The sequence below is a fragment of the Cynocephalus volans genome, chromosome 12 (assembly GCF_027409185.1).
Source record: "Cynocephalus volans isolate mCynVol1 chromosome 12, mCynVol1.pri, whole genome shotgun sequence".
In the NCBI taxonomy this organism is placed as follows: Eukaryota; Metazoa; Chordata; class Mammalia; order Dermoptera; family Cynocephalidae; genus Cynocephalus; species Cynocephalus volans.
The window spans coordinates 67,835,837-67,862,994 of record NC_084471.1 but is presented as its reverse complement, the minus strand read 5'-3'; the positions used below and the strand labels follow the sequence as shown (position 1 = coordinate 67,862,994).

General features: G+C 51.6%; 2 protein-coding genes across 2 annotated transcripts; one reads left to right on the top strand and one right to left on the bottom strand.

Moving 5' to 3' along the window:
- The first annotated feature begins 6,341 nt into the window (after positions 1-6,341).
- Positions 6,342-12,579, top strand: KRT86 (keratin 86). The gene is made up of 10 exons (XM_063115682.1): positions 6,342-6,710; positions 7,510-7,718; positions 8,499-8,559; positions 8,806-8,901; positions 9,129-9,293; positions 9,556-9,681; positions 9,944-10,164; positions 12,157-12,188; positions 12,311-12,452; positions 12,513-12,579. Exons 1-10 carry the CDS (start codon positions 6,342-6,344, stop codon positions 12,577-12,579), a joined length of 1,488 nt encoding a protein of 495 aa, XP_062971752.1.
- A 6,315-nt stretch (positions 12,580-18,894) lies between these two features.
- KRT83 (keratin 83) lies at positions 18,895-25,899 on the bottom strand. Its single transcript, XM_063115818.1, has 9 exons — positions 25,516-25,899; positions 23,687-23,895; positions 22,566-22,626; positions 22,346-22,441; positions 21,389-21,553; positions 21,001-21,126; positions 20,401-20,621; positions 19,570-19,601; positions 18,895-19,066 (listed from the first exon to the last, which is right to left on the bottom strand). Exons 1-9 carry the CDS (start codon positions 25,897-25,899, stop codon positions 18,915-18,917), a joined length of 1,446 nt encoding a protein of 481 aa, XP_062971888.1. The 3' UTR covers positions 18,895-18,914.
- Positions 25,900-27,158: the final 1,259 nt, after the last annotated feature.

The window sequence follows — 27,158 nt, the reverse complement described above, 5'->3', positions numbered from 1 at the left end:
CAATTCTAGGCACTGCCCACAGTTGAGCAGGGGTGTCCCCAGCACACCAGCTGGCTGGGTGTCCTGAGCAGTGCCATGAGTCAAGGTGCATCTCACACACACTCTGCTTTTTCTACCTGTGTAACTCCTTATAAAAATAACATGCATAAACACAAGCTAATTACCAATGGCTGGCCCTTGCTAAGCAATTTTAAAGATGCCAGAAGCAATTTAAAACAAGATATAAATTCAAATGTGACACCATTTCATGACACTTTAGGAATTATTAATTGCTGCCAATTTTTGAAGACCTAAAAGGACATTTGGCCTGTTTTTTTTCATTAAGAAAGCTGGTAGTGGGGAAGAGGGGGAAGGGATGGAAGAAGGTGGGCAAGTCACCACCCTATGGTCCTGGCTTTGGCAATGTGAAGCTAACGCATCTTAATTTTATGGAAGTTAAAATTATTTTTATTGTGAAATATGTCAACACATAAAAGAAGGTCAAGGCGGTGTCCTTACCACCTATAAGAAGAAACAGAACATACGTGTACCTTGGGAGCTTTCCATGTACCTCATTCTCTTTGTACCCTCCTCCTTCCTGGCCTAGGGTGATCCCTTTCCTGGATTTTGTCTTTAATTATTCCCTTGATTTTCTTTGCCATTTTAGAACCAATGTATGCATCCCTCAACAATATGTTATTTAGTTTTCCAGTGTTTGAACTTCATGTAAATGGAATCATGTATGAGTTCTTTTGTGTCTGGTTTCTTTGTTCCGTGTTGCTTCCTGTAGCTGCGTTGTATTCATTTTCACATGAGTGGGTGGTGCTCATTGCATGAGTACCCCACGGATTATTCACCTTTCTACTCTGATACCTTCATGCCTGTTTCCTGAGTTCTGTATTTTGAACAGAGCTTCTTTTTCATGTCTTCTGGTGCATTCGTGCAAGAGTTTTTTAAGAGTATAGGGTTACTCTTTTAAGCTATACAAGTAGTATAAGTTTAGTGTAGAAAACTATTTTATTCTTCTAAACTAAAAAAAAAAAAAAATCTCTTGATGTTCCTCTTACTTCATACCAGATGCTATTCTAAGAACCCAACATGTATTAACTCATTTAATTTTTACAATTATCCTGGGGTTTGGTGTTGTTATTCTAGTTGTACAGGTGAGGACACTGAGGCCGAGGGAAGTTAAGAGACTTGCTCAGGTTGTGATTAGTGGCAGAGCTGGCACTCAGAACCTGGTGTGTTTGATCCCAATGGAAGAGATGAGTTTCTCATTGCACTCCCATCTGCCCACCCTCTGCCATCAATGCAGGCATCACACAGTAGATGGTGTTTGTATATAACACCACACACACACACACACACGCACGCATGCACGCACGCATGCATGCACGCACACACACACGCACGCACATCTCTCCTCCATGCCTTTTCAAGGCCCTGCATGGTGCTTTCAGGGTTCAGGGCCAGAGGATGGAGGCGAACTCACCTTTGTTCTCGGTGAGCTGTCAGTTTTAAGAGAAACTCTGGACATGTACCTAAATCACGAACAAAAAATGCAAACCCTGCAACACACTAATGTTTACAAATGTTTTGTTCGTGACCATATTCCAAGGGCTTGGCACATAGAAGTTGCTCAATAAATATTTTTTGAATGAATGAAATGAATACCAGCTGCAATGTTAAGTGCTGAGTAATGGAGCCAATCAAAGCTTGGTGGTTAATTGTGTAAAGCTTTGTGGTGGGATGGGGTGGGACCAGATGAAGCAGACCAGAGGGTGGACATTCCTGGGGGTAGGGTTGGGGAGGGGTGATTTTTCTTGCTGAGGCCTGAAGGAGGAAGGAAGTGAGTGAGATGTGTCCCTGACCAAAGCAAAGCCCTTGGCCTGAGCTATGACAGGTTGCTAGGGAAAGCCCGCCAATGAAGGCAAGGATTCTGAAGGCATTGGGGCAGAGTAGAGACCAGGGGTCGGGTTGGAGAACAGAAGTTGATGGGAGGGGATTTCCAGTGAAAAGGGGGAGAAGGAGATGCTTGGTTGTAGAATATTACTTTCAAGGGCCACTTGGAAGAAAAGAAGGAGACTGGCTGGGGGTGATTTGGGGAGAATGGGAGAAAGAGGAGGAAGTGGAGGACAGTGGAGGAAAAATGGTAGAAGACCCAGGGGAGGATGAGGGAGGGGTGGGATACGCCAGGGATAGAAGAGCAGAGGAGTAGGGTGGTGGTGGAAGGGGCACAGCACTGAGGGCAAGTCTGTGTAGACCTACCTGAAGATACATGCAAATATTATCCAAGGTGTTGGCTCCAGATTTATGGTGATGAGCCCTCACAGGGCAGGGACGTGGGGTGGGGGAGTCACAGGGGCTCAGCCTGGTTAGTTTTGTCCACTAAGCAGACCTCATCAGGGCAGAGCTCTTGAGTCAGGCTCCAGCCCCATCCAGGCTTCCCACAAGGGCCTTTGTCTAATGGGACTCCCTTCTTGTGAGTTCTGATGGATAATTGACCAGTGTCCCGCTGCTGTGGTTAGGGTCAACTCCCTCATCAACAGCTCAGCAGCTTGAGTGTTGTCTAAACTGCCACTCCCTCACTCCCTCAACTTCCCTTACTGGAACCTGGCCTGCACTTGCTTTCTGTGAACAGATCGCATGAGCTGCAAGGTTAGAAAGGGTGCAGCCCCTTAGACACTCACAAGCGCAGCATGCAGATGTTTTGGTATCCTCCAGATGTAGAGCCTGCAGGCTGCCTCCCAGCCCGCAGCCATGCAGCAGAGTTTCAAGGATGACACGGCCCTACTTCTTAGGTCTAGGTCTCAACTGGTTTCCTTTCTCTCTCTCTCCACTGTCCCGGCATCTCACAACTCCGTCCATTCCTGCAAGGACCCTCAGGAGGGTCTCAATTGCCTGGCCCTGTCTCACCCTCTCCCACTCTCTGAAACCCCTCCATGCACACCTTTTCACCAACACTGTCCTGCCTGCCTCCTTACTTAAGCCTGTCCTCACCCTTTCCAGGGAGCCTTCCTTGCCTTTTCATCAGACTAGCTGCATTTCACATTGCCCCAGAAAGGACACTGTCAGTAGGCAATGCATTCCTCAATATCTGATGGTACATCTGAAAAGCAGCTCTCTTCAGACTTCTGGACTTTCTTGTGACCCTAGGTCTGTCTTCCCTGTCAGATTGGGGGGCTCCAGAACCCATGTCTCCTTCCTCCTCTTAATGCCTCCCTCCCTCCAAAACTAAAACAGGGTTCAACATATGGCAGGGGCATATCAGCCACAGAATCCCTGAATCCCCCTAATAGAATATTCTCTCATCTGAGCAGTCATCTATTAGGGAATCTGCCTCATAAAACCCTCCATAGGAGCAGAATGGACAGAAAGGAGCCTTGGACAAGAACTTCTTAATGTTAAAACCACCCAATTTGCCCACTTGTTCCAGGCATCCCTTGAAACAAGGTCCACTTGGGCTAAAAAGGACTCTGATCTCCAGATTTTAAAGTCTTTTGGTTCACTCTGTCACTCTGTCTCCACAAACACAGTGGCCACTCCAGAATAAGGAGTGTTTTTCTTTCATATAAAGCTCTCCTAAATGGAGGAGATAATGCAAGCTCCTTTAGGAAACCATGACTACCTACCCTCCTTCTTGGAAGTTCTTCCTCAACTCCAACTTCCATTTGTCCAGCTGTAGTGCCTTCTCTTGTCATCTTTGGAGTTCCATTATATTTGGATGGATTGTCAAAGGCATACTCCCCACCCTCCATTCAATGGTATCCCCTGGCTATTGACCAATTGGGAAGTTTCGGGGTCAGGTAAAAAGGAATACGAATGAGCATACCATTGTTTGATTTATGACTAAAGATTTCTGATGGTCTGTTATGGCCAAATAATAAACACAAATTTATGAATTATTCACAGATTACAGACTTGTCAGATTACACATGCTTCTCTTCTCCAGTAGTATGGTTGCCCAAGGATAGGTGACATTTTCCCCTTGCCCAAAAGGAGAAATTCTGATTAGGCCTTCCTTGGGGCAGTGAGGCTGGAGTGTGTATTGAAAGGTGGGCATTCGTTTTGGGGCTCTTTTCCATGATAAAGGGAGTAACCATGCCAAAGGCCTCAGGTCCTCTCTGCCCCTTGCACTGGCTCCCATTGGTGAATATAGTAGATGACATTTACTGAGCTCTTTCTATGTGCCAGATGCTATGTTAAGCATTGTCCATTGAGTAAAATTGTCCATTTTATTTAATCCATCTCATAGTCCTTTAAGCTAGGCACCATTAATGGAATTAAACAGAGGTGGTTTAGGAATGTGTGGGCCTATTCCATCAAACCTGCCAATATATACACAGCATCAGCAACAACACATATCCCTATGTCCTCATAAAACCTGCCAGTATATTTACCACAGCAGCAGCAACAACAACTAATACGATTACACATTTAAGAGTGTGTCAGGTTTAGTTCTAAGTGCTTTGCATGAATTAATTATTTTCATCCTTACAACAGCTTTATGAGGTGGGTACTATTATTATACCATGTATAACCTCAGACAGAGGTTAAGTAATTGCCTGAGGTTATACAACTGCAGAGTGGCAGAGCTGGAATATGAAAGTAGGCAGTTTGGGATCTGGGTCTGTTTTCTTAAATGATGCTGTTTAGCTGCAACCATATTAAAAAATAATTTTGCACAGTGACTGAGTGTGTACATACATTTAGACAACATTCAATTGAAAAAAAAGTAATGAAACAATAGTTATTCTTACTACATATATTTTACTCTGATATTTTCTATTCTATTCTACTCTATTTGATTTTGTTCTAATTTAATTCATTAAAATAAAATTCTGGTCACTTCCATTAGTGGGTCATAATATAAACTCTGAAAAAACTCTGTCCTAGAGCCTGTTGCCTCTTAATGATTATAACAAAGCCCATATGAATTGTGCTCTGGGGTTTACTGGGCATGTACATATCTCTGTAAATCTCCAAGGCAGCAGTGGGAGGGAAAGCCTTAACCAGCAATTTCCCAGAATAGTGAAATGCCTTGCCCCCAGATCACACAGAGTTAATCAGGGCAGAGCCTTGGTCCCTACCCAGCCCTTGTGAATTCAAGGTACATACTCTCCATGCTGTATGGATGTCACACACCAACATGCATCTGTTCTGACACCTCAAATGTACTGACAATCTTCTGTGCAGGGAAGGGGGTTGCTGTGTGGGTATACTACGGAAAGCAGCAGGGACCTAAGGGGTGATGGCAGGGGGTTGGAGGATCTCCTCCCCACAGCTCTATGTAAATTGCACATTCTGAGCCAGATGTTATACAGACTCATAACAATGGTGCCCACCCCAGGCTTCTGGACCCTGGAGGAAACACAGAGACCTGAGGTGACATCTAGGCACTCGATCCTTGCTAGGGGCCTTTTTGGAAATGACTGCCTGCCCTTTCCTGGGGCCAGTGGGCCAATGTGTGCTTCCTGAGGCATCACAAGAGACTCTCAGCATAGGCCAGCCAAGAGGGTCCAATAAGTTGGCTTAAGGATTGGTCTGTGTGCTAGTGAGGGCGGGTGAATGTGCAAGTGAGCGCCTGTGAGAGTGTGTGTGAAATTATGGGTGGGAAGGCCAGCATGTGAGTGCATTTTGTGTGTGTGTGTGTATGAGAGAGAGAGAGAGAGAGAGAGAGAGAGAGAGAGAGAGAGAGAGAGAGAGAGAGAGAACATGTTGATAGGTATATGTAAGGGATTTGGGAGTGGGAACTGGTTTGAGGGTGCTGGATTAAGTTAGAGATTGTGTAAATGTGGGGCTTTTGGGGTGCAGAAAGGGGCCACCTGGGTCTGGGAAACCACCAAGCACACCTCAAATTCCGCATCATCTGATCTCATGCTCCTCCAACGTTCCTGGCTTGGTCCCATCAGCACCACGGACAGCGGTGTTGGTCTCATCAAAAGGGGCGGAACAGGACCCACAGCCTCGCCCCTTCCCTCCCTCCATTCCAACTTGAGTCACTGCCCACACCGTCCTCTAACCTCTCAGTTTTGCCACCTGTGCACTGGGAAGTTGAGGTGGGTGTGGGAGGTGAGGTGGCCCTTTGAAGAAGAAAATTGTGTAGTTTAGGGCAAAGGACCATAAACATCTGGCTGCATCTGGGCACCAATTAGGCATATTAAGGGAGGAGCTACAGCAGCTAAACAACCCAAGCCCATTAACGCATCTAATTCCCCTTACCCACGTGGTCACAAGTCAGGGTCCTCACATATATAAAGGGCCTACAGAAGTCCAAGAAGTAAACATCTGACACCTCCTCCACTGTACTCTCCATTTGGACGTCTCCATCCTCAGAGTCTCTTGTCTCCCCCCAAAGCACCATGACTTGTGGATCATACTGCGGTGGCCGCGCCTTCAGCTGCGCCACGGCCTGTGGGTTCCGGCCCGGCCGCTGCTGCATCACGGCCGCCCCCTACCGCGGCATCTCCTGCTACCGCGGCCTCGCCGGGAACTTCGGCAGCCACAGCGTCTGCGGGGGCTTCCGCACCGGCTCCTGCGGCCGCAGCTTCGGCTACCGCTCCGGCGGCGTGTGCGGGCCCAGCCCCCCCTGCATCACCACCGTGTCGGTCAACGAGAGCCTCCTCGCGCCCCTCAACCTGGAGATCGACCCCAACGCGCAGTGCGTGAAGCACGAGGAGAAGGAGCAGATCAAGTGCCTCAACAGCAGGTTCGCTGCCTTCATCGACAAGGTGGGTGTCCTGGATCACGCCCTTCCTGAACCCCCAACCATGTGCACAGACACGGCTGGCCACTGAAAGAGGAGTCAAAGGCAGAAAGACCTCTGCCTGCCTGAGATCCCTGTCTGATGGGAGAGGCACACAGACACACATAGACAATCAGACCCACAGAGACTCAGCTGACAGCTCAGACAAGGCAGAGCTAGGGGAAGGAAGGTGTGGCCAGGCAGCTCTGAGGCACAAGCTAGACTTCAGGAAGTTGGAGAGGAATACAACCACTACTGCTGGAATCAGAGGTTTGGACAGCCCTAGGCTGAGAACTGTGCTCCCTCCAGTGGGTGGAGTGCACTGACTACCGGATGAGGTGGGGAGGGGCCGGGGGGCCGAGCTCTCCTCTAGATGGCCTGTGACATCGTCTCTCTGGTACCCATCCCCAGAAACCCCAGTCTGTGATCCGAATCTGGGTGCTCTGCCTGTGAGGGCTCCTGCCTCACCTGGCTTCAGAGTGAGGGGGTCTGAGCCCTCCATCTGGCACCTAACACGTGCCACCCGGATTCATCTGGTGGGGATAACTCAGCTCACCTGGGAGTGGACACTGAGGTTTCCCAGCCCCTTGCTCCCATCCATAAATGGAAAATCCAGACATAGATCAGGATCGGGAAATCCACAATTTGCCTTGTCTCTCACTGCCCACCTCTTCCTAATCTCTGCTGAGCTCCAGGTTGGGAATTCATGTTAAAGCAATGACCCCCAAGAGTTGGGTTTGGGGCACCAAGAGCCATCTGACCCCTTGTCCAACCTCCAATGGCAGGTGCGCTTCCTGGAGCAGCAGAACAAGCTGCTGGAGACCAAGCTGCAGTTCTACCAGAACCGCAAGTGCTGCGAGAGCAACCTGGAGCCGCTGTTTGAGGGCTACATCGAGACGCTGAGGCGGGAGGCCGAGTGCGTGGAGGCCGACAGCGGGAGGCTGTCCTCGGAGCTCAACCACGTGCAGGAGGTGCTGGAGGGCTACAAGAAGAAGTGAGTGTGGCTGGGAGTGATTTTTGGGCACAGAAAACGAGCTTAGGTTAAGACCATTGAATTAGATGATCCGAAGGACTTCCAGTAGCTTGAGTGGCCACACAGGCAGTCTGACAGTGTTGCAGGATCTTTTCATTTGTGGAATTTTTGTCCAGATACCTGCCTAGGAGTAGGGCTGTGATTCCCCCATGACATATTTCTATCCTACTTCAGCCTTCTCTTCTCTGAGCTGAACCACTCAGCAGCTTTCCCCTCTGCTCTGTGGGATGGAAGCTTCTACAGTCTTCCAGGTCCCTACTCCTGTAGCACCTGGATCAGATGTCAGCCTCAGGGTCGCTCAGGTTTTCCAGGTCCTAGGGCTCTGGGTATTTCACTACCTTGGGTGCTGAGTCCTGAGGGCCCATTGGTGTATGAAGCCCCATACCTGAGCTGGGATTGACACCCAGGTGAGAGGAGGCTGGGGCTGCAGAGCCCGAGAGGCCATGCTGTTCACTCCCAGCATGGGTTTGGGACAGAGTCCTTATTTGTCTTCTAGATGACTTCACAGGAGCCTTGGGGTAGGACTGGGAGGTCAAAGAAGATTAGCCCTCTCCCCCAACTCAAAGTGGAGAGAGAATCCCAGACACATCCTAAATCCCACCAGAAAGGACTTAGCAGTGAAGTCAGAGGCCCAGTGGTTTTGGGTGTTCCCAATATTTTACCCATCAGTGCTATGAAGTGGCAGGGGGTTCTGCAGATACCGTCCTTCTATGACCTGCTCTCTTCTCTCTTCTGTCTCAGGTACGAGGAGGAAGTTTCTCTGAGAGCAACAGCTGAGAATGAGTTTGTGGCTCTGAAGAAGGCAAGTAACACGGGGGTGGGAATCACAGATCCATAGAATCTCAGATTGACAGACTCTTCTTGGGGAGACCTGGGGCTCAACCTCAGGGCGGGGTGCAATGGCCTTTCCAAATCAGGAAGGAATGTTCTCGGAGAGGCATGCCATTGAATGGTGCATCCAGGACTTTGACAAAAGGCGAAAAGAGAGAGGAGTCTGGGGCACAGCCACCAGGGATCCTCTGAGTTTCAACAATGCCCACCTTTCCAGGAGGTGGACTGTGCCTATCTACGCAAGTCTGACATGGAGGCCAACGTGGAGGCTCTGATCGAGGAGATTGACTTCCTGAGGCGTCTATATGAGGAGGTAAAGGGCTGTGGGCCAGGCAGCAACCTGGAAGCCAGCAGAGAAGAGTGTGGTTGGTCTGGGGGTTGGAGTGTCAGACTGGGATTTGTTAAGGGGATACAGTCCATGCAGCTGGGTGAGCAGGCAGGACTGGGGACCAGGGAAGGTCTGAGAAGATTGGAAACAGGCTGTGGTGGGTGGGATGTAGTCTAAACAAGCTTTTGCCACCCTGACCCCACCTCCTGCAGGAGATCCGTGTTCTCCAAGCCCACATCTCAGACACCTCAGTCATTGTCAAGATGGACAACAGCCGGGACCTGAACATGGACTGCGTCATTGCTGAGATCAAGGCTCAGTACGATGACATCGCCACCCGCAGTCGGGCCGAGGCTGAGTCCTGGTACCGCAGCAGGGTGAGTGGCACAGGACACCTGCCTCCTAGACGTGGCGGTGGGAGGGATACAAGGTATATATTAGAAAAGGCTTCTGTGTGGAGATTCTGATCCCCAGGGATGGTAAGAGAAGGGCTGCCTTTCTGAGGTTGGGGTGGCAGGGCAGGACTGCCAAGTGTGGTAGCACAGGCTGAGCACTAACAACCTGCACACTCCTCCCTGGTGTTCTGAGTGGGTGTGAGGTCCCATCCTGAGCCTCATGAGCGTCTCTGCTTCCCCCCAGTGCGAGGAGATGAAGGCCACGGTGATCCGGCACGGAGAGACCCTGCGCCGCACCAAGGAGGAGATCAATGAGCTGAACCGCATGATCCAGAGGCTGACGGCCGAGGTGGAGAATGCCAAGTGCCAGGTATGCATTATGTGTGCCCAAACCAGAGAGGCCGATCCAGTGTCACATAGCATGTGAGTGCCCTATCTGGATCTCACCATTCATCTCTAACCCATTTGCACATGTAGGGTCCCTAGTCATGGTCACTCAGGGAGACACAGGTGATGAAGGCAAGAGGCTCTGTTTTTGGGGTGTTTCCAGCTGGGTGGTGAGACCAGACACATCCAGGTAATGTACAGAGACCCAGTGGCCATAACCCATCTATTCTCTTCTGGGCCCCCAGAACTCCAAGCTGGAGGCTGCCGTGACTGAGTCGGAGCAGCAGGGTGAGTCGGCCCTCAGTGATGCCCGCTGCAAGCTGGCTGAACTGGAAGGTGCCCTGCAGAAGGCCAAGCAGGACATGGCCTGCCTGCTCAAGGAGTACCAGGAGGTGATGAACTCCAAGCTGGGCCTGGACATCGAGATCGCCACCTACAGACGTCTGCTGGAGGGCGAAGAGCAGAGGTGGGTCCCATAGCCCTTTTAGTTTCCCAGCCCTGCCTGGGTTCTCAGTGTACTCTGTTCCTCACACTCTTGGCACCATTCCGCTTCTGTTTTCAAACCTCCCCATCCTGCAACTGGACAGGTAATTTGCATAAGTCCTTTGTGTATGATCTAGCCCAATCTGAGTCTCTCATGCCCACCAGGCACTGGTCTGGATTGGAGCCTTTTGAAAATCTGTCTTTAGAGCCAGGAGTCTGGCAGCAGTAATCCCTGTTCCTAAGAAGCCCAGCTCAGGCTTAGGTCATCTTCCCTGGAGAGTGCCTCCTCCTTCCCACCCCTAGTTGCATGTGCCACTCAGGATTCCAGCTCTCTTCCCTAGCCTGGCTCTGGCCCTGACCCTGATCCTGTCACATATAATGATGGCTTCAGATTGAGGGTTCCATTAATTCACACTTATCTATTGTAATTACAATGAGTATGTCAAAGTGGTCTTCCATTGCAGCATGTGGGACTGAGTTAGACAGAAAGTAGGGACTTGTCCCTTGTGGCAGGTATGCCTTGCTCTCAGGATTTTTATTTGTTTGCTTGCTTCGGAGGTGGGAGGGGAGACAACCCATTAGTCAAGAAGCCTTCCTAGGGCTGGAGGGCAGATCTACAGCTCCTGCCCCTGTAAGGACAGCATTCCCAGAATGCGAGCCCATTCTTTGCTCTGGTTTCTTCCCCTTGGCTGGTCAGGGGAAGGACCTGTGTCTGCCTGAGATCCCAGTGTGAGGGCAGAGACACACAGACACAGGCACCTGAGCATCGCGTCTTCTTGTGCACAGCCAGGCCCTTGGCTCTGGGGAGAGGAGTGTGGAGGGTGAGGATGCGGAGGGAGCATCCTGTGTACTGGGGAGATGAGAAGGCAGGTCTGGTACCTGGAAGTCAAAGTGATCACATGGGGAGCCTCCCAGCAAACTCAAGTACTTGCACTGGAGAGCTCAGAGGCACTGGTCTGGCTGCGCCTGGGGAGTTTCATAAATGAAGAATTTGGGAAGAGGAGTTTTTCCAGTCTGCATTTAGAATTTGGAGAGACACATGGAGGTGGCACTGGAAACTGAGAGGCCCACCTCTTTACTGCATAAGGCTCTTGGATTGAATTCAGAAGATTTAGGTGTGGTTCCTAGGAAACCTGGGCGTGGGAGGATTTGATATTGGGCTGCGGATCCTCCTCTGGTCTGAAGCTGATTCCAGCAACCATTGGCCACTGTGGCTTCAGGGGAATTCCGTTTGATTCCCTTAGGGAGACAACGTTGTGTGGGAAGGAAATGCCAGCTGGGTGAAGTTAGGTGGCCTGAGTTATAGTCCAGCTTCTGTCGTCATTTCTTCTCGCTGGGCCTCAGTTTCTCCATCTGTCAAATGAGAGAATTGTTTTAGTCTCTGAGCCTGTTTTAAATGGGTTCTAAAACCCCATTCATTCATTCAACAGTTATTTATTGAGCCGGGCATTGCTTTAAGGCAGTGTAGATTCTGCAGTGAGAAAAACAATAGACAGAAAATTCCACCCTCCTGAAGCCTGCATTCTTATGACATTAATCAGACCGGATTTAGGAAGTTAAATCTGTTCCCCTTAATTGCATTTACAGTTCAATCAGAACCAACATAGAAGCAATGCAGCTCGTAGTTCTTAAGTGCTCACTTTGTGCCAGGCACTAAGTACTTCACGTGTATTAATTGATTTAATCCTCATAACAGATCTAGGAAGTAGGTTTTCCAGATGAGGAAACCTAGGCTGAGGGAGGTTGAATCGTTGCACAGCTAAGCAGCAATGGAGTGTGGCTCTCGCACAGGCCTTCTCTCTCCAGAATGAACACGGCGACCAGGGGCTCCCTGGCTCCTGGATTAGCCCGTGTCCTGCACCTTCCCCTTGGCGAATGCCCAGAAGGAGGGCCACGGATCTTGCCTTCCACCTTGGTCGCGTGCTCCTGCTGCCTTTTCCGCGACACTGACCTCTCCCCTTTCCTCTTCCTACAGGCTGTGTGAGGGTCTTGGCTCCGTGAATGTCTGTAAGTAGTCCCAGCCCTCCCCCTTCACCGGCTGGGGTGGTCAAAGCCCCTTTGGGGAGGGGGCATTGGGCTGTGGCTGTGGCTGTGCCTGATGCGCGTCTTCACTTGCTCTCCCCGCACAGGCGTCAGCAGCTCCCGCGGTGGCGTCGTCTGTGGAGATCTCTGCGCCACCGGTGCTGCCCCTGCTGTCTCCACCACAGTCTGCAGCGCCCCCTGCAGCGGCAACGTGGTGGTGGGGACCAACGCCTGCGGCGGCTGCAAGAGGTGCTAGGAAGCTGCTGCCTTTGCAAGCGACTGTCACCGTCACCGTCACCCTCCGCCCAGCCAGGACCTCATGCAACCGGAACGCACTGCCCGCCGCCGGCCTCCCCAAAACCGGTCCCACATGTGAACACTCTGCAAGCCCTCCCTGCTTGCTTCCCTCTGGGCGCCGTCCCCCAGGCGCCCCAAGTGCCCTGATCTCCTTCTGTAGTCTTCCCTAGTAGTTAATTTGTTGCCCTGAGGATCCATCCTTTTCTGCCGCTTTCTATTTTTTGCTGGATTCATTGGTCCTGCCTGTCTCCTTTCCCCAAGGTTGGAGGAGCAGGGCAGGCCCCAGAATCTCTGTATCTCTGTCTGTACTCTCTGGGAATCTGCCCACGTGCCTGCGGAATGGAGACAGGAACGTTGATGGTGGTCTCCGTGGAACTCTGTGAGGGAGCGACCCGAAGGGGAGAGCACCTCCCTTCCAGGGCTGCCTGCAGAAGCTTCTAAAAAGCCAATGACCCAACTGCCTGCACGTTTGTCTTTGTTTCACTCTGTGTCTCCAATAAACTAATTGTAGCGAATCAAACTTGGTGCTTCAGAGTCCTGAAAATGCCAGGGCTGTCCTTGCAAGGTGCTCCCTGCCAGAGAAGCCCTCGGGAACTCTCCATGCACCTCGATGTTTTCTAGCGGGTGGAAATGACTGCAGTGGATGCTGTCCACCTGTCCTTGAGCAGCCCAGGCCTTGGGGAAAGCAAGGGAAGACTCGAGGAGGGAGGGAATCCTGTGGGGTCATGGGTTTCTCTAGACCAAGGTTTCTCAACCTCAACACGATTGACAGTTTGGGACTGGATAAGTCTTGTTGTGGGGCTGTCCTGAGCCTTTTATAGGAAGTTAAGCAGCATCCCTGGCCTCTGTCCACTTGTACTCCCCCACCACCAATTTGACAATCAAAGATGTCTCTAGACCTGGCGAAATGTCTCCTAGGAGTTCTCAACTATGTGATCTCCCCTCCCCCCAGGGGCATTCCTGGAGGGGCACAGTGCAGGAGGAAATGGGTGGGGTGGGATGGAAGAAAGGCCTGCGAGAGAAGCAGAGTGGGGGAGAGGAAGAGAACCGGGCTGACGGTGCGGAGTACCGGGCTTCTAACTCAGGGTCCTGAGTGCTGTGGGCCAAATGTATGGTCCATCTTTGGAGCTTAAGCTTCCTGGCTGTAGAATGAGGGAGGTTGGACAGTATTCCTAAGATCCTTCTAGCTCCCTAAGAAGGATTATGTTTGAAAGGGCTTTGTTAATACAGTACAGACCTATGTCTGCATGCTGGTTCAGCTGTTTACCAGTTCCGTTTTAACTGTGGGCAAGTCACTAATACGTGCCGAGCCTTAGCTTCTTCATGTGTAACATGGGATACTGATACCTGCTGGGTTGTAGGGAGGTGTTTCAAATATCTATTGCACATAACAAATCACTCCAAATGGAGAGACTTAAAACATACTTTATCATTTCTCAACATTCTGTGGGCTTACTGGGCAGTTCTACTTTTCATGATGTTGTCCGTGGTGCTAGGATGCTAAAATGTCCTCTCTCCCATGGCTAGATTTGGTGCTGGCCACCAGCTGGGAGCTCAGCTGGGATTGTTGGCCAAGGGTTGTGTATCAGTCATGGTCCAATCAGAAGACAATAATTTGAACAGAGAAAGTTTAATACAAAAAGTTATTAACTACAACAGATGATTGGAGGAATGATGGATTGGGTAGCAAAAAGCAAGAACTCTAAAGAATACAGGAGTTGTAGTTATAAGAAGCAGCCCCTATCCCTAGACCTTTTCATCAGCATCTAATGATAATTTCCTTACCATCCATTAGACTTCATGTGTCTCCTTGAGGGCATTCAGGCTCTGCCTGACACCTGCTCCCAAAGCCAATATTACAGGTTTCAGGTTTTGTTATAGCAGCACCCCACTACCAGGTACTAACTTCTTCCATATTGCTATGTAACAAAATATCCCCAAATTTAGTGGCTTAAAACAACATTTTTTATGACTATGTAGATTGACTGGGTGACTCTTCTGCTTCATGTCGTTGGCTAGGGCTCTGGGATGACTGGAAGGTCCAAAATGGCTCCACTCATCTGGCAGGCACTTGGTGCTGGCCACTGGTTGAGAGCTCAGCTGGGGTGGGGGCTGACAGCCAGGGCTCTGTTCTCCTCCATGTGCTGCCAGTCCTCTTAAGGCCTGGGCACAGAAGATCCACCACATTCTATTGGTAAAAGCAGTCATGCGGCCAGCCCAGATTCAAGGGGAGGGGAAGTAGGTTCCACCCGTGGTATGAAGAGTGGCATGCACAGGGTGGAGGGAATTGCTGAGGGGGTCATGTCTAAAGATAACTACCACAGGAGGATTAAGTGGGAAGGTACAAATAAAAGTTTGGAATATAGCATGGCACGTAATAGATACTCAAAAACTGGTATTTGTTGTTGTAATTACTATCACTGTGATATCATAACAGTACAGCACTCAGCCTCTGAATAGCAGGAGGCAGAGTGAGTGGTAGAAAAAGACTATGGGATGGAAGTCTGGGGTCTTAGGCTCTTGTCCTAACTTTGCCACCAAGAGAGTGTGGTCGAGCCCCTTTACCTTTTGGAACCTCAGTTAGTTTACCCACAGGATAAATGGTGGTTGGTACCACCAGCTCACTGAGTGAGGGAGAGCTTCAGCTGTATGCAGAATAGGGTGGATGCTCAGGGACTGTGACTCTGGGCATTGACACTACCATGGCTGGCCTTATCTCAGGCTTCTCAGCACAGAGGGATCTGATATCCAGATGGCTCACATTCCTCAGCAGCCAGTAGGAAACTTCCAGAGAGGAGGCAATTGGCTCTCTGTGAAGCATGGAAGGCCTTGTTAATTGGCTCATACCACCTGCCTCTGGAGGATAATGAGGCAATTGCCTGGAAGTAGGGATGAGAAATGTCCTTGGATGAAGAAACGTTTTATGGTGTGGAGTGGAGATGGGGTAGGAGGGGGCAGTGGAGGAGAATGTAGAAATAAAGGGCATGTTTTAAGTTTCTAGAGGGCACTGGAGAGCAGTCCCCCACTCCTCCCCACAAGAACTGAACTTGCTAGAGTTCCTGGATGTGCCCATGCTCTTTCTCCAGCCCCACCTTTTCATATGCTATTCCCCGTGTCTGGAACAGATCTCTGCATCCTGGCTAACTCCTTACTTAGGTTAACTTTTTGCTGTGAAATGTCAGCTTCACAGGGGACAAGCATCTTTGACTACTTTCTTTACTTATATGAACCCAAGCTTGTGTAACAGTACCTGGTACATAGCAGGCACTCAATAACTATTTGTTGATTGAATAAATGGGCTCCTGGTCTTCACTGAGGTCTCAGCTTCAATATTACTCCTTTTGGGAAGTAACTGGTATTTCCTGGTTAATAATCCTTCAACTTAGCTTCTCTTTCCCCCCAGCACCATGGCCCAGGGCTCTGTGCAGCCACCTGTGTCCTTGAAAGAGAGGTGGAGTGGTGGCGGAGGAGATGGGGCTCAGGGGTTCAGAAGCTCTAACAGATGGAGAGTTCATAACATCAGTCTTGCCTGGTCCCTTGAACTGGTAGGGTGGAAGAAAGGTGCATCACCTCCAGAGGCATGGAGCCTCCTTAGATTCTCCCAAGTGGCCCCTCAATGACATCCCAAGGCTGGCAGTCCTCAAGGTATTCTCCTTAAGCCTGGGAAGGGAGTGTTAAAATCCCCGAGCAGAGTTCAGAGTCTCTTCCCAAGAAGGTCGCAACTGAAAAGGCCCTTGCAGAGCCTCTGATTCAACCCCTCTCCTGACAGGTGTTCAGGGCATTTTGAGCCAGAGTATGGGAGAAAGATGGGGTTAGTGGGGAATGAGGAGCCGTGAGGGGTACTGAGAGATTAGTCAGAGCAGACATGTAGGACTACGTGTTATGTCTGAGTCTGGACTTTATCCTGAGGGCAGTGGGGACCCAGTGAAAGGTCAGACTTGTGTTTTCTGAATGTCTCTCTGGCTGCCATGTAGTGGGGATTGGGAGGGGAGAAGAGCAGGACTGCAGGCGAGATGGTGGCCGGGACATGGGTGGTAGCAGTAGGGAGGGAGGAAAGAGGTGGATTAGAGAAGTAGTTAGTGAGCAGGAAAGAAAAGCGCTTGAGGGTTAATTAATTTTGAGGGGGAAAAGCAAGGATAGCTGACAGGTTCTGGCTTGGGTAGCTGTGTTGATCTTGATGGGGAGGTAGGAGGAGACTGGCTGAGAGGATGGGAGGTGGTGAGTTAGGCTGGAAGGTCTGTTGAGCTCGAAGTGTGTCTAGGACTGCTGGGTGGAGGCATCTTGTGGGAACCAGGCACGTGGGTCTGAAGCTGAGGAGCGAGGGTGGGAGGAGAGTCATCAGGACTCTGGAGCCCAGTTGGAGGATTTTAACCAAGGAAGACATTAACCATGGACAGCAACTGAAGGCACAAGGCTGAAGTCATTGCCCAGGGAGAGGGTGCAGGCAGGTGAGAGAAGAGTCAGGGGGCACATTAGTGATCGAGGTAAGCTGCATGGGTGAGGGACAGGAGCCAGTGAATAGGCTGCCTGGGAGGATTGAGAGGCTGGCCTGGGCCCAAGACTTGGGTCAGGAAGCAGGAGGGAGAGAAGGTGACAGGGGCCCTAGAGCTTGGGGCCTAGGGGCCTAGATATTTAGGGAGGGAGTGAGGGAAGGCGGAGGATCTTCCAAGGGCAGTGTGGTGAGATGGGTGGGAAAGGGAAAGGTCAGGGGCTGGGGTAGGGCTAGGCAAAGGGGAGGAATGGAGAGGGGCAGCGAGGAAGGAGACGGGCTGCAGAGAATGTGGCTGCATCCTCCAAGAACTACCAGGGCTGGTTCTTCTAGGGGGCAGAGGAGCCATCTCAGCCTTGGGGCTGACACTCTGAGGGGTCTGGGGATGAGGTGGTGAGTGGGGGGCAGGTGAGAAAGTGATTAGATGGTGTCCTCTACCCCACTACAGGGCTTTTGAGAAGGTTGTCTGGGTGCCGAAGAGGAGCATATGTGTATGGGGGGAAGGCTGGGAAGGGGCAGTGTCATCTTCCCCTTGTTTGGTGGGCAGCATGGGGATGACAGTGACGGTGGGGTGGGGTCCAAGCTGGCACAGGGTGGCACCCTGATGGTGGCTGTTGGCACTTGTGGTGGTTGCTGCTGTGATACGTTTGTGGGGGTGGTGGGTGGGGAGCAGAGTGAAGGTGTGCCAAGAAAAGAAAGGAGTGTGTGTGGGGAAGGGACTAAAACTACACGGGCACACACACACATACACACATGCAGTGTAAGATCTGTGCACCATGCACAAATCCCACAGACTGGGACGGCTCACTTCACAAAGACCATGAGACTGAGACCAATGCAATCAAGCAAGAGGGACTTTATTCCAGCATGCTGGGGTCACTTAGTCTCCTGGACAGAAGCGACCCCGAGCTTACAATACAAGCATCTTTTATACAGTTTTTCTGAACAGATCTTTGTGACAGGATGAGTTGTTGGTTATCTGTGGCGCCTTTAGATTTACAGATAGGCTTTAGCAGGCTGGCTGGGACCCCGATCAGGAACAGCGCATTTCTCAATCGTTTATCTTCCCCGGGGTCTGGCCAGGTGGTCTTTAGATAGGAACTAGTCAGTTCCTGGAACCAGGTGGGGGTCATTCCCTTCCTTGGAATGGTTAGTTTGCTCAGGCCTGACCTTTGTATGGCCCCTTAGAAGCTGCTTTACTTAAAATGTTTTTAGCAAGCATTTGTTACAAAAACTGCGTACATTAAAGTTATATTTTTCAATAATTCCACTACAATTTTCTACGTCCCCTACAGCAGTACACGCACACACACACACACACACGCTGCCTTCTTGCATACCCCATAGCTTCATATGGTACCATTTGGAGTAACAAAGCCCCAAACTGCCCCAGACTGACAGGTGTGACTTGGGCAGAAGGTTCTGGGAGCACAGTCAGCACTGCCTGGTCAGGGACAATGGCATTATTTGGGGACAGGCTCTGCAGGTGTCCTGGTTGAGGACAGGTTAGGATGACCCTTGTCCTAAGGCCATATTGCTGGGCTGGGGTGCTCACCAGTTGGTGGACCTGGGTTTGCTCCAAGAAAGCAAGACAACACAGCACAGAAAGTGGGTCACCCAGTTTATTGGAAATGGGAGATGAGAGGCCAGAGAGGCATGGGAAGCAGTCCCACCATGCTCCTCCCAGGGAAAGAAACCCTTTTCCCTGGGAGGGGCTGGAGGCCAAGATGGGGAAAGGGATGGGTCCATTCCTGGGCAGCAGGTCCCTTTCCAGCAGGACAAGATGAGCAGAGGAGTGGTTGGTGGTAATGAGCCAGGTGGTATATTCTCAGAACACAAGGGGAAAAGCCACCGATGCACCACTGTTCTCAGCTGGGGGTGGGGACAGTGGCAGAAGGGGCCTCCTTGGCTCTCTCCTGGGCAACCTAACATCTCCCCTGGCCGCAGGGTGCACACATGCCTGTGTTCACTGCCAGGTTCCCACTGCAGGGGGCACTGCAGGCACTGCCTATCACAGGTCGGGAGCCTGACACACAGAGGTCCCCGCACACGATGCCACCCCGGGAGCTGCTGACACCTGCAGAACAACAACAGGGTTAGGCGGCCTGGCTGGTGGCCATCCCATCCAGCTACCTTCCTTAGGTCTGTCTGATTTGTCAGCCACCCAGGGAAAGATGCAAAGTGCTTCAGTAGTAGTTCTGAAGGTGTGGAGAGAACTCTAGCCTGGGGGCCAGGAGACTTGGGTTCTGGTCCCAGTCTGCTTTGTGACCTTGGGCAAGTCCTTTCCTCTCTCTGGGTCTCAGCTTCCTCAACCAAACAAAGTGGAGGTTATACTGAGTGACATCTGGGGTCCCTTCTTGCAGTGACATCTTGTTAATCTTTCACCTCCCCAACTCCATTCATGCTGTGAGCTTTGTCCTGTAAGCTAATTTCAGTTTTTCCTGCTGCATGACCGCCCACTCCCCTTTACTTGGGCAATTACTGAAAGCACTCCTCCCAATGTCTCTACACACTCACACCCAGGAAATCCTTGTTGTTGCCCAACCTAAAATTTTCTTTTTCAGGGCTCAAGATACTTACAGACATTCACAGCTCCAACACCTTCACACAGCCTGAGGGGGGAAAAGGTGGGGAAGGGGAAAAGAAAAGAAATTAGAATAAGATCATCAGATATTGGAGGGGGTGGAGAGGAACGGGTATAGGGGCATGAAAATCAAGTACAATGTATTTTGAGAAGTAAAATAAAATAAAATTAAATTGAAAGAAAAAAAAAATATCATCAAACATCCCCTACGTGCTGGAATGGGTCATCTCAGGGCTACTTCTGGTTTATAATTATGCCTTTGTGCAACTTAGAAAAAAGGTGCCTTTCTGGCAGCAATTCCAGGGCACACTATTTAGCAAGGAGAGTATGAGCTGGATTTCGGCTGTCACTCATCCCTTAGCTGGCTGTCTTTGTGCAGTATACAGCCTGAACAACCATATCTGGCAGATCCAGACAGGCTCAGCTTTAGGAAGGGAAAGGTCCTCTTAGGCATACAAGGTCAGGGCCAGAGTTTGGCCAGCAACTCTACCCTAGGGAAGGTGACCTCCTAGAAACCAGGCAGGATATGAATCTTGAAAGAATTGAGGATGGGACAATGGGAGGATGTCCTGAATTGAGAGTCAGGTTTGCTTAGGTTCCAATCCTAGCAGGGCCCTGGGCCCTCTGAGATTCTGGACATCACAGTGGCACTGGCTTTATATGATAAAGGGAACATGTGCAAGTTCCAGTCTACTGAGATTTGGGATGTAAAGAGCCAAGAGTCTAGCTTGGGGCCAGTTTTTGAAACCGAGACTGAGATATGGAGGAATCAAAGGTGGCCGGGTCTACACAAGTGGGTTTCTTGGGGGTAGCTGGGTTGGGCCCACCTCTGCTCCTCGCCCTCCAGCAGGCGCCTGTAGGTGGCGATCTCGATGTCCAGACCCAGCTTGGAGTTCATCACCTCCTGGTACTCCTTGAGCAGGCAGGCCATGTCCTGCTTGGCCTTCTGCAGGGCACCTTCCAGCTCAGCCAGCTTGCAGCGGGCGTCGCTGAGGGCCGACTCACCCTGCTGCTCTGACTCGGTCACGGCGACCTCCAGCTTGGAGTTCTGGGAAGCAGGGGGAATGTGGGGAGGAGAGAGTGAATCTTAGTTTCCCGAAATCCCAGCCAGACTCCAATAGGATCGTTCAATTTCTGCTTTGAAGTATTGTCTCCACAATCAGCCTCCTACCTTTCCTTACACACACACACACACACACACGCGCACGCACGCACGCACGCGCACACACACACACACACACACACACACACACACACTGGCCCAGACAATAGGAATGTCTCAGTAGAATTCTTCAATCTCACTGTCATCTGTGAGGCTGCATTTACCTGACTTGCTAGGAAGACTTTTCCAGAGTCTAACTTAAATCCTCTGCTATAGGCTAAGCCCACAGTCTTCCTACGCTGAGGGGTGGGCCGGGCTCCTGTACCTGGCACTTGGCGTTCTCCACCTCGGCCGTCAGCCTCTGGATCATGCGGTTCAGCTCATTGATCTCCTCCTTGGTGCGGCGCAGGGTCTCTCCGTGCCGGATCACCGTGGCCTTCATCTCCTCGCACTGGGGGGAAGCAGAGACGCTCATGAGGCTCAGGGTGGGACCTCACACCCACTCAGAACACCAGGGAGGAGTGTGCAGGTTGTTAGTGCTCAGCCTGTGCTACCACACTTGGCAGTCCTGCCCTGCCACCCCAACCCCAGAGAGGCAGCCCTTCGCTTACCATCCCTGGGGATCAGAATCTCCACACAGAAGCCTTTTCTAATATATACCTTGTATCCCTCCCACCGCCACGTCTAGGAGGCAGGTGTCCTGTGCCACTCACCCTGCTGCGGTACCAGGACTCAGCCTCGGCCCGACTGCGGGTGGCGATGTCATCGTACTGAGCCTTGATCTCGGCAACGACGCAGTCCATGTTCAGGTCCCGGCTGTTGTCCATCTTGACGATGACCGAGGTGTCTGAGATGTGGGCTTGGAGAACACGGATTTCCTGCAGGAGGTGGGGGAAGAGGAAGGACCACCAACCTATCTGGGCTTTTCCTTATCCACAGATGCTTATAATCCCTTTGGCTCATCTGGAGTCAACCTCTCATGTTTGGAGCAGAAACCCCCTGATGACATTGTGTAACTTTCTTTTTTTTTTTTTTTTTTTTTGTCTTTTTCGTGACCAGCACTCAGCCAGTGAGCGCACTGGCCATTCCTATATGGGATCCGAACCCGCGGCGGGAGAGTCGCCGCGCTCCTAGCGCAGCACTCTACCAAGTGCGCCACGGGCTCGGCCCGACATTGTGTAACTTTCTGCACAAATAAGAAATCCTTTTTAGAGAAAAACACAAGCACTTCTCAGTTCCACTTCTGGAATTATTCAGGCCCGTGTGAACCGAGGCTCTTCCTTATAGCCAGTGTGTCACAGATGCTTCCTAGGGGCCCAGACCCTGTGTTGGGGCCTCTTCATTCTCCTAGAGCAACCATATAAAGGAAGGCTCTTGGCTGCCGGAGAATATCCTGGACTGGAGAAATGGGTTTGAGGCTGTCTGATGTGTGTGTGGCTGTGCTGCACCGCTGGCTCAGGGACACAGGTGGTGTCCCCAGGGACAGCCGTCCTGGAGCGCTCACTCCTGCCCCTTACTCGATCTGTCTGTTTTGGTTCTCCGTTCCTCTGTCTCCCTGCTTCCTTCCTTTGCTCCCTCCAACCCTCTGCCCTTGAGCCCGAGTCACACATCAACAGGCCTGGATCATGCCTGGGCTGGTCTGGGCAGGGGTCAGGCTGAGGGCCCCTCACCTCCTCGTACAGTCGCCTCAGGAAGTCGATCTCCTGGGTCAGGGCCTCCATGTTGGCCTCCAGGTCCGACTTGCGCAGGTAGGCACAGTCCACCTCCTGTGTGGGGCAGCAAGGGCCGTGAGGCCAGCTCTCCTCAGGGTGCTCTGAGGACCCGGCTGCATGCGGCAGGGCAGAGAGGATGGGGTGGCTGGGGACTTGGGGTGGGCTTGGCTTCACTCACCTTCTTTAGAGCCACAAATTCGTTCTCCGCTGTGGCCCGAAGTGCAACTTCTTCTTCATACCTGAGGTGGGCAGGGAGAATGGGACCTTGTCTGAGCAGCTGTCAACCTTGGCCATGAGCACATGTGCAAACGCCCCTGATTCCTAGACCTCCCCCTACTCATCCCCCACCTCCAAAAGAAACAGGGCAGGACCAGGGAGAAGTCAGGCTGTAGGTCTAGGCCTGCTGGGATATACTGGAGACCTGGAGCACCCACTCCTGTATCACCTCTGAGCTTACTTGGTGGAGGTAGGATGGCAGGATCTGAAAGCTGTGTATGTGAGAGAGTGTGTGTGGTTGGGGAGTGGGAGGTGGCTGTTTTTCTCACCCAAGTCTCCATTTTCTTTTCCTCTGAGCCCTCCCTGGCCCCCGACTTTGCTGCAAATAGTGGAATCCCCTCTCTGTCATTCCCTCCTGGACTGAGACAAAAGAAGTCAAGCCTGTCACTTCCTCTTGTTCTGTGGGAAGGCTAGCTCAGGGACAGAGGGAGGGGCATGGTGGGCCTGGGGAGTCCACGGCTGAGAACGTTACTGCAGGAAGCTGGCCACCCCTCAGCAGCAGGTTCCTTTAGAGCACCCAGTGCGTATTCGTCATGCTGTGTGTCACATTTTGTAACTGAAGGTCCAGATCTGTGACTATGTCATGTCTGCCTAACAGCAGACTGTAAGGCCCATGGGGACAGGGACTATGTCTACTGCTTGGCCCTGGATCGCTAATGCCCAGCCGGTGTCTGGCTAGCACATGGTAGGCTTAGTTGACTGAAGGAGTAAACTTAAGAAGGATGTCCAGGACTTTGAGAGCTGAACTCAAAGGGACCAACGAATATGAATTCTTCTGAGGGGTGTGGTGGATGGAGAAAGGGAGAGAGCATCATTTCCCTAATTTGCTGGTAGGAAGACAAGGTGAGTTTCCATCTCCAGAGAATCAGGACCCACCCAAGGGACCCCTGTGCCTGAGGAAGGGCATGGAGTGCAGGATCTTCCTGTTCTTAAGCAGAGATCCCAGCCACAGACTGGACACTCTCTTGGGCTCCAGGAGCTTCCACCAAGCCCTTTCCTAAGCCAGTCCCTTCCCACACTCACTTCTTCCTGTAGCCCTCCAGCACCTCCTGCACGTGGTTGAGCTCCGAGGACAGCCTCCCGCTGTCGGCCTCCACACACTCGGCCTCCCGCCTCAGCGTCTCGATGTAGCCCTCAAACAGCGGCTCCAGGTTGCTCTCGCAGCACTTGCGGTTCTGGTAGAACTGCAGCTTGGTCTCCAGCAGCTTGTTCTGCTGCTCCAGGAAGCGAACCTGCCACCCAGAGGCAAACCCTGAGAATCTCTTCTTGCAGGATCAGAGGACAGGAGAGGTCCCAGCACCAGTGCCTGAAACCCCCCAACTCTCTGGCCCAGAGTCCTCCCTGGTGGGAGTTTTGTCACCTCTCTCAAAAACCACACCAGGGTTTAATCAGTTTATCAGCTGGAAGTTCTTCCTGAGATCTAACTTCAATCTCTTCTAAGGCAATTTACCTGGTCTCATGGAAAGCACTTAAACGATGCTGAGTCCAGACTCTGCTGCCACTTGTTAACAATGTACACTTGGACAAAGCACTTAACTCCTCTGCAGAGTGGGGAGGTTAAAGCTCACCTCACTATGAGTATTAAACAAAACCTGGTACAGAAAGGCATCCTTATGCCGAACAACTACTACACCAAGCCAAGTGTGATCATCAGCGTGCAAATGGACAGGTCGACCTTCCTAGCAATGCAGACTATAAAAGTTGAAAGATAAAGTATGTGCGAATTATTCAGACACTACAACAACAATGCAGTTAGAAAAATTGCCTGAGATATTAGTGCAGGAATGCTCTGTGCACCAGTCCTCTCATTTTACAGATGAGGAATCAAAGGCCAGAAAGATTATCTGACTGTCTCAGATTTCACAATGGCAGAGGAAGAGCTCAGATTCTGACCTGCTGCCCTACAGGGTTCTTCTCTCACTATTCTAATTATAGGCCATTGGGCCCACGGAAACTTTCACATCCATCTCCCTACCATGAGGTTGGCCCATTACACCACTCAGATCCCTTTGTCTAAGAACTTTGCCATACCCCTGGTAAGTTCTTTCTTATGCTATCCTTGGTCTTTCATGCTGTTAGGAGTTCTAGGTTTTTTACTTTTTGGTCCTTCTTTGTGGGTATCTCTCTAGTGTGACTTTTCTTTTGAGGTTGGTTTTGGAGAGCTCTTCCTGGCTCCAGAACTGCTTCCTAGTCAGAGTCTTTTCTCTTGGCCCCTTGAGCATTGCCCCATGGTGGTTGCCTGGATTTGATGGAAAAGTTGGCTGCAGACTTGAGCTGGACATTGACTCTGTGGACGGCTTCAACTGAATCCAGACCATATACTGCTTGCCTCCCCATAAGGCCCACGAGAATGGGGACTGCGTCTATTGCTCACCCTTGGATCCCAAGTCTCAGGCACAGTGGCTTGGACAAACTACTCTGGTCTCTGCTCAGGGGCCAAGTCACCACATAGTATAGAAACAACTCTGTGGGATCCATGAGATCCACGTCCAGGCAGTCTTCTAGCATCATGTTCACTAGCCCTGCCCTTGACATAGGGAGCACATCCTTGGCATGGAAGCACTTATTAGCTTCAAAAGCACTGAGCACCCACATGTCCTTTACGAGGTGATGTAATCTCTAAAGTTTCTGCCCCTAGTACTGCTTGAATGTTTTCAGTTTGTTTCCCCCACCCAACCAGTAGCTCCTGATTCTATCATTGTCTTTACTGTCTTTCAGTCTGTGTCCTAGAAGTATGACTACCCTTCTCTTTGGCCTGGGGGCTTCCATGGGCAAGTGCTCACTTCTGACTCCCCAGCCTGAGTCCTGAACAGGGGTAGGGGTTCAGGAAGGGTGTGATCCAGGACACCCACCTTGTCGATGAAGGCAGCGAACCTGCTGTTGAGGCACTTGATCTGCTCCTTCTCCTCGTGCTTCACGCACTGCGCGTTGGGGTCGATCTCCAGGTTGAGGGGCGCGAGGAGGCTCTCGTTGACCGACACGGTGGTGATGCAGGGGGGGCTGGGCCCGCACACGCCGCCGGAGCGGTAGCCGAAGCTGCGGCCGCAGGAGCCGGTGCGGAAGCCCCCGCAGACGCTGTGGCTGCCGAAGTTCCCGGCGAGGCCGCGGTAGCAGGAGATGCCGCGGTAGGGGGCGGCCGTGATGCAGCAGCGGCCGGGCCGGGGCCCGCAGGCCGAGGCGCAGCTGAAGTTTCCAGGGCGGAATCCGTAGCCCACGGAGTTGAAGCCACACGTCATGATGGAGGTAAGAAGGTGTCTGAACAGTGGAGAAGTTGGCAGAGGATGGAGCCAAGGGCCTGTGCTCCTGGGTTGCCGCCGGCCCTTTTATGTGATAGGAGCAGCTGGCATTAACAGGGGCAGCAAAGGGACAGTAGCTGCATTTTATTGGCTTGGCATCACCCGGCCTCTCAAGCGCCAACCCCGCTTGCCTCTTCAGTGTGGCTGTGTCAACAATCCCCGGCCACAGGCCCTGTTTCATCTTCAAAGCCCTTTATGAGCTTCCTCATCGCCTCTGCCCCTCCCGTTGGCACTGGTGTGGAGAAAGGAGACCAGCTCCTGAAGGTCACAGTCCACGCTTCGGGTGTGGGGAATGGGTGCAGTGACCTGGTGTGAAGCCTGCTCTCTGAACCCCTTTCTGGAGGGGGCATAGCTGGGCTATAGGCCCTGGTCCTATGGCTGGCCTTGGGGTGGAGTGGGTGGCCTGTCCCAAGAGCAGGCTGCATCCTGAACAACCTCTTGTTCTCTTGCTCCTTACCTTCTCTTCTACCTTCAGGGTAGGTTTCTTGTTCATTGTCAAAATCAGCTTCTCCTTTCCTGTTTCTGCCCAGAGCCTGGTTAGGATGGGAGTGGGAATAGAGATTTGGGGGGTGGGATGGGGCAAGGTCTCTGCACTTGGCGTTTTCTAAGTGCAGGAACACTAGCTGGGTCATCTGAGGAACTGAGTCAGAGATTTCAGGACAGAACCAGGGCTATTCTTCAGAGTTCTGGGCATCATTGCTGGTGGGATCAGGAGCAGGGATGAGAGGGATTGATCAGGGAAGGCTTCTTGGAGAAGAGTGGGGAGCTGGGTTTGAGGAGGATTGGGGTGGAGTGGTACAGCGTTGAGAGGAGATGAGACAAGAGTGGTCTCTGGTTTGGAGGCTAGACTGTGTAACCATTCATTCACTCATTCATTCGTGAAATACTCAACAAGTGCCTGCCAACTATGCAGTAGCCACTGGGCTAGGTTCTGGGAACCCAGCAGAGACCTGGGGTGTTTGGAAGTAAGAGAGGGTGGCATGCATGTGGGGGCACTTGTATTTGGCCTATGGGGAGTGGGGAGAGGCCGCAGGTGGAGGGAAGGCCCCCACAACGTCCATGCTGAGGAACCAGGTCTAATGGGAGTCCTTTAGGTTCCCAGCAGGAAAGCTCAACAGTGGAGTCTTGGTGCCTATGCACCCACCAGGAGGAATGAAAGGTACAATAGATGGAGGTGGGGATGCAGTCACCAGGGTCCT